Source organism: Aptenodytes forsteri, unplaced genomic scaffold (assembly GCF_000699145.1).
Source record: "Aptenodytes forsteri isolate BGI_AS27 unplaced genomic scaffold, ASM69914v1 Scaffold421, whole genome shotgun sequence".
In the NCBI taxonomy this organism is placed as follows: domain Eukaryota; kingdom Metazoa; phylum Chordata; class Aves; order Sphenisciformes; family Spheniscidae; genus Aptenodytes; species Aptenodytes forsteri.
Window position 1 is genome coordinate 637,905 of NW_008795524.1, and position 7,061 is coordinate 644,965.

The 7,061-nt window shown below is 39.2% G+C and overlaps 1 protein-coding gene across 1 annotated transcript; it reads left to right on the top strand.

The window, feature by feature from the left end:
* The first annotated feature begins 54 nt into the window (after window positions 1–54).
* ENY2 (ENY2, transcription and export complex 2 subunit) lies at window positions 55–5,628 on the top strand. The gene is made up of 4 exons (XM_009281972.2): window positions 55–290; window positions 2,164–2,234; window positions 4,355–4,429; window positions 5,359–5,628. Exons 1-4 carry the CDS (start codon window positions 223–225, stop codon window positions 5,433–5,435), a joined length of 291 nt encoding a protein of 96 aa, XP_009280247.1. The 5' UTR covers window positions 55–222; the 3' UTR covers window positions 5,436–5,628.
* The last annotated feature ends 1,433 nt before the right edge of the window (window positions 5,629–7,061 follow it).

Genomic DNA, 7,061 nt, shown 5'->3' on the forward strand with positions numbered 1-7,061 from the left:
CAGCCGGGCGAACGCCGTTCCGATGCCGCTGCGTGCGTGCTCGTCACCAGAGCTGGTCACGTACGGGTGTGCCGACCATTCGCTGCGGGGAGGCGTAAATGGGCGTGGCGCTGCACGTAGTTCTGTGCAAGTGACTTTTCTTTTCGTTGTGTTGATGTCGCCAGTATTTGTCAAAACTGTCTTCTGCTCTGTGTAGGTTTGTGAAAAACCTAGATTTCCAAAATGAATAAAGATGCCCAGATGAGAGCAACCATTAACCAAAAGCTAATAGAAACAGGAGAGCGAGAACGGTAAGTAGGCTTCCTCCTCCATGCCAGTGAGAGGCTTGAAATATTATCAAACGTGAACTGTACCTAGAAGTAAAGATTAAGTAAACATAACTCTAAATTCTTCAAATGTCTGCATGTGAAAGTCTTGTGTATTATATAAAGCTACATAAAAAATATTTTTGCCTTTTGAACAGTTTTAGTTTTACACTTGAAAAGAGAAGCTGGGAAAATAAAGGATGGGGTGGTTGGCCTATAAACTCTAAAGCTTTTTCTTATTCTGGTATATTGTGTTGGAAAGCTCTTTGTTCATATAAAAATCACCATTAATTGCAATTTGTTGCAGTTAAATCATGTTATTTCCTGATAAAAAGAATGAGACAAAACTTTCCTTTTTGCTTTCAAGCTTTTCTTGTGTTCCTATATCTTTTGTTAGGGAAAGAAGTGTACAGTGGAACACATAAAACAGCACTTGCGCAAGTCATTGTAGAGATCCCCATAAAGGCAAACGAGTAAATTACGCAATGTAGTGTGGCAGCTAGTTTTCGGCCTTTTGTTGTCTCTTCAGTCTGTTCTATTTGCATTGTATTTACGTATTGCTAGCATGCTTATGACATTTCCCTCCTCATCATTTCGCTATATTTGTAACACCACACACCAAAAGCTCCATTTCCTTCATTTTTCAAGGCCTGTGTGAGAAGGAGTCTTCTTCCTAGGTCATCGCATAGCCCTGTACCTAGTGTAACCTTCTGTAGACTGAGCTGGTGTCTGTGCTCTACTTCTTCCCTGGTTGTGACAGTCCCCTTGGAGATTGCACAGAGCGTCAGCAGAGCAAGCAATTTCTTGAAATGGTATTGGGACCTATTTTACTTTAATTTAAGGGTAAGAAGAGTTTTGACTGGATGTCAAAAGCTGTATTAGAAACAAGCTTTATCAGAGCTGTACTATGATCAGAGACAGAGCACTCAGATTTCTTGAATTAAGAAATACCTGGAAGCAGTGAATTTCACCTGTATTGTTACTCTGCTTTTTGTCATCAGTTCATCTGCCTTCTACACAATTCACTGAGTAAAAAGGATTAGACTGACACAATTCAGCCTCTTGCTGCAATCCTTTCATTCACAGAAACAGAATTTTGCTAGAGTTATTTAGGATGGTACAGAATAAGTAGGCTTGCTAGCTGATGGAATAAAGGATGAAGATATTAAAGCTTATTTTATCATAACTTTCATTTTCCCTTCTGTTTTTCAGTACTAATTTTCACTTTTTTAGCTAGCTTTCAATATTCTCTTTTGATATATGGAGTAGATGTATCGTTGTGGCAGATTGTTGTGTGTCTTCTCTGTTTAATCCTTGAATCCTTGTTGCTTATGCTTATAATTGCTAACCACACTTAGGAAGATAGGATAGACAATCCCTTCGTCTTCACCGAACGCGAGGTAAAGTGTAACTGGGGAGAGAAACCTGCAGTTGAAGACAGTAGTACAGAATTCTGCTTCCAGAAAGGAGGGGGGAATGTTTTATTTTTTTTGAAGGCCTGGTTTCAGGTGAAATATTCTAACTTTGAAAGTTAGCATACATTTGCTAACAGAGTAGACTCGGGCAGTTCAAGTGATTCAAGGCCTTCTACCTCTTTTCTGTGGCAGCAGCATCAATGCTGCCTGAAGAAATACTGTGAATTAGCTCCTGAGCTGCTGACTCCTCGTAGTCCAACATGGTAAACTGAAACTGGTACTCATTCGGGTTAGGATTCACATGCTGCTGTTCAGCCATTTGTGCTGCTGGTCTGGGAGTTCTGCTATGAGTAGTAATTGTAAGCTTAACTTTCACACTGAAGCATATTTAACCTATTGGGAGTGTTTGCTGTTCCTAACAAGTTTGTGTATTGTCTTAACAGCCTTAAAGAGTTGCTGAGAGCCAAATTAATTGAATGCGGCTGGAAAGATCAGTTGAAGGCACACTGCAAAGGTAACGGTGGTCAAATAACTAATATCCTTTGTAATCAACTGAGGTTCTGGCCAAATGGAAGTCCCAGATGAAAGCTTTACTGCCTAACAGTCAATTTAAATGAGACTTGGGAAGAGGAAAGTATCCCTGGCAGTTGGTTTTGCATGCAAGAAAGTATCTTGCCAGCTTGGCAAAAAAAAAAAATCTTGAAACTTTTCTGATCTGAAACTTGTTAAGCTTCTGAGAAAAGATTGGAATTGGTTCCCTAAATATTCATGATGATACAGTTTTGTGTTTTGAGAGAAATCACTTCCTTACCACAGGAGAATAAAAACCAAGATAAAGGAAAATGGAGCAAATACAGTGGTATGCAACTTAGAAACTTTAGAGAACTCCGTTGTCTGCATAGGGGAGAGAAAGAAGTGCATTTGTACTCTCTCTGAACACAATTCTTGAAAATAAGAGCATCTACTTAGATGAGATAAAACAAGCAGATGAGCCTCTAAATACCCAAATCTTTAGTTTTGAGTTAAGTATTTAGTATTACTACAATTTATTGCCTTGTAAATTATATGAAACTGTTATAAATAGTATTTAAGCATCCAGGAATATTACCGCATGATGAAATTTTCTTAAAGCAAACGACAAATCCCTTGAGCTTTCGCTTTAATTCTGATTTGGTCTGTTGTGCCCAGCAACTCAATGTTCCATTACAAAGCTTTTCTTTTTGTAGGGCTGAGTGTGTTAAATTGTTTTCATAGGTGGATTTGCAGAGAAGGCTGAAATGATTCATGCTTGCAGTTGTCTGCCTGATGCCACTGCCAGAGATTACCCATTTCAGTAGTACAGATAGCAAAAGGGATGTTTATCTGCCTTCTCAACTATACACTTTATACTCTGCTATAGTAAAGTTATGTAAAATTGTTTTGTTTACATTAGTATTTTGAACTGTAATTGCAGCTGCTGAGAATGCAAATGTAAGTTTGGTTGTCCCTGTTAAGAGCCCAATAACCTCCAATAGAAAGGACAAAGAAGGATTTTGGGGGGTTGTTGGTTTTGTTAGGGTGTGTGGCAGTTTTTCGGTAGCTTGTTCTAGAGCCTCTTGCCATTGTGGATTAGGGCAAATAATTGAGCAATCCAGGATTAATTTCTAGAAGGGAATTCAGCCAAGAAAAAGTTTGCAAATAGTCCATGTGATGTCAGTTCAGAAAACATACTTAGTGTCTGGGGGACAATCAATCCTATACTGACATATAGTTAAAAACAGTCATGTTTAGGCAAAATATTTTAGGTTTATGCTACTGAATTGAGGTTTCTTCTCAGCATGGACTTCTGCATTTTTCAGTAGTCTTCAAGGCACTGTAAGTAGACAATTTGTTTAAATACTGGTATGTATTAATCATACAGTATATCTTAATCGGTGTCTTGGGGACAATCAATCCTATACTGACATATAGTTAAAAACAGTCATGTTTAGGCAAAATATTTTAGGTTTATGCTACTGAATTGAGGTTTCTTCTCAGCATGGACTTCTGCATTTTTCAGTAGTCTTCAAGGCACTGTAAGTAGACAATTTGTTTAAATACTGGTATGTATTAATCATACAGTATATCTTAATCATAGCTTTTATTTTGCTGTAGATATATACCTTTCTTTCAGATACGCTTTTTTACTTTGCTGAAACATATGGAGAGATGTTGTTTAAGCCAGTTAGGAAGACTAATATTTACTGTCTCTGTGCTCTCCCTTGTTGAATGTCCCAAAGTCTTTTTCCAACTGCATCTCTTTCTCACTATTATGTAAATAACGTGTTTGAAGAGATAAGCAGACCAACTTGTGAACTGCTACAATACTCCAGTAATATGCACATCTGGTAATGCTCAGATAAGCTTAAACTTGGTAACATTTGATTTTAAAATACGAGCTGATCAAGATGCATTAGTAGTGACAAGTTCCCATCCTTAAACCTATGGTACGAATAAGAGACGAAATCCACTGTACAATGCAGTGTAGGTACCGAGTTAATAACCTACATTTAGGTCACAAGCTACTTCATCTTCTCCGATGACCTATGCATGTAGGTTTTGTCTTCTAATGAATGGATTAAAAGACTTAAAATTATGTGTCTTGGTCTTCCCCAGATGTCATTAAAGAAAAAGGATTAGAGCATGTTACTGTTGATGATTTGGTGGCAGAAATCACTCCCAAAGGCAGAGGTAAGAAAACGCAAAGATGGATGCGGTCATACATCAATAAACATACTTACCTGTATTTCATTAATATTTTGAAAGCAGCACTATGAACTTGCCTGTGTTGGATTCAAGGAAAAAATGTTGATAGCTTGATATTAACTGCAAATAAAACGTGAATTTGTATTGTGTAACAGACATTCAAAATCTATAAAAAGCTGTATGTGTAGCCTACTTTTGCAGGTTACATTATTTAGTCGAGTCTGTATTCATCTTTATAATTGACTTAATGGTCCCAAGGAAACTTGGGCTATGAGGCAGAGATGTTTTAAAATTCCAATTCTTTTTAAGATGGAAAATCTGTACTAACAGTACTACTGTAATGGGAAGTGGGAAAAGGAAAGCACATAGCGTACAGATACAGAAAAATGCAGTCTCTTAAGAAAATACTGCAGTCATCTTTATATAGTTCTTCTTGGACTCTCTAATAGGCTTTGGTGTTAGGGGGAGAAACTTCATTAAGTCTTCAATAAAAATAGGCCTTCAAAAGAACTTGCTGAAGACCCTTACGCTGAGGTCATGGCTGAGATTTTTTTTTTTTTTTGGTCTTAAATTTGTGAAGAAAAGAAGTAGGATAATCAAACTAGTTTCTGATTATTATATCCTGTTTACAGTTGAATAATCCTTTCCCTCAAACTTTCCAATTTTCTTGACTATGGCTAGGCTAACTATTAACTGCCAATAACAACAGTGTTCTCAATAGACTTCAATTTTAGCCTGTTTTGAATGGGAGAAATGTAGATATGCTATATGAAAATCAAGTAGCTTCAGTTACTTTAGGTATTAACAGAATTGCAAGAACAAAGAAAGAATAGAAGTAGCTGTTATAAAAGGCTGGTATTAGCATATTTTCCATTTTGTGTTTTTTACTTCTTGCTTTCTTATTTATGTTTCAGCCTTGGTACCAGACAGTGTAAAGAAAGAACTCTTGCAAAGAATAAGAACCTTCCTTGCGCAGCATGCCAGTCTTTAACTTTGACATTCATCTGGGATACAGTGTCTCTCTCTCTGTATTATGTCAATCATGTCAGGATTGGAATGCAGTTTCCATACTTAAGGATGGAAAATCTTTTTTTTTTTTTTTGGATGATGAGTTGAAGTTTCTTTGCATTGCATCAATTTCTTAAACTTGGTGTTATTTTAATAAAAAATTTTGTGGACTTGTGGTTTTAAGACTCTTCTATCAGTGCACTGTAATATGGTGTCACCTATTCCAGTTTTTAATAATCCATAATTTTATATGGTTGTGCAGACTTGCTCAGATTTTCAAAAAAGAAGCGTGATTAACAACTGTGCTAACTAGAAATGCACAAGGGGGAAAAAGTGTGGAAAATGGGATATGACATGCTACTGAGCATATCCTTTCTAATTTTCCCGAAGTAGCTGGACAGCCTGAAGAAGTTAAGACTACATGACGCTGTTGGTGGCATTCCTCTCGGTACTTCTTTGCTAGAGAGTGAGTGGTTTGCGGTCTCTGACTTGCGTTGCAAATACTCAGTAATTCATAGGAAGATGAATTCTTCAAACAAAAAATGGCAGCCATATCTTTCATCAATAATCCTCTCTTCACATTTACTTTAATTAGAGAGTCACTATTTTGATCCACAACTACTGTTTTCTAGCTTTGCCCATATTACTGGTAATTTTTAATTATGTGGATCTTTGGGGCCTTTTGAAATTTAAGTGTGATACAATAATTTGCTAACGTAAGACTCAAGATGATATATTTTAAATTCTCGTATCTGGAACTGCAACATCGGCCAGGTCTATAAATAGCTGCGAAAATAAAGTTGATGAATAGAGAGGATCAGGGGCTTTGAATTGAGAACATTTAATTTTTGCCATCTTCAATTTGACGTGTGTAATAGCCGATGAAGTGGAGGAGAAGCATAAGCAGGAACTGAATGAGCGATTGGATACTGTTGTGACTCGGCTGCTGTGAAAAATGAATTGACTCAACATAAATCTTAATCCTCCTAATTAGAATGCTCCTCTAAAAACCGTCACCTCGCGTGCAGCTATTCTTGGCTAGCTGCTTAGAAAGTCGTGCCTGCAGCGGTGGCTTTGCGCCTGGCTGCCGCCCCGCTGTGAGCTCTTCCCCGAGGAGCCGGGCGGGGGCACCCGCGCCTCTCGCGTGGGGAGGGCGGTGGCTGCTCCCCCGCCGGCCTCCAGCCCCGCTGCTGCCTCCCAGCCCCTCGGCTTTACCGGAGAAAGAGGACGTGCTCTGCGGCGGGGCCGGGTGCTTGCGCGCTGCGTGCGCGCTGGGCTGGGGCTGGCTGGGGCTGAGCTGAGCTGAGCTAGTCACCTCCACGGGGCTGGGATGGAATGGCAGCACAAGGACTGTCGGTGCCGGGCGGCGTGTGCTTTGGCGAGTGCTTTAATAACTTCTCTGCTCAGACTGCGAATTGGGGAACAGACGTGAGAGAAGAGTCTAGCAACAGGCGAAGGCGAAGACTGGCGCTAGACAAAAGTCAGTGTAAACTGGGCAATACTGACGCTCAATGGGACGCAATGTAACTGGTCACAAACACCTCTTGTCTACACAAGAGTGAGTTCCTGCTGAGACTGGAACATCGCAGGAGCCAGGATCAGGGATCTG

Coding starts and splice junctions, on each gene's coding strand:
- ENY2 (XM_009281972.2), top strand. CDS start 223: ATGAATAAAGATGCCCAGATGAGAGCAACCATTAACCAAAAGCTAATA. Junction 2,235..4,354: donor GTTGAAGGCACACTGCAAAG/GTAACGGTGGTC, acceptor GGTCTTCCCCAG/ATGTCATTAAAGAAAAAGGA. Junction 4,430..5,358: donor AATCACTCCCAAAGGCAGAG/GTAAGAAAACGC, acceptor TTTATGTTTCAG/CCTTGGTACCAGACAGTGTA.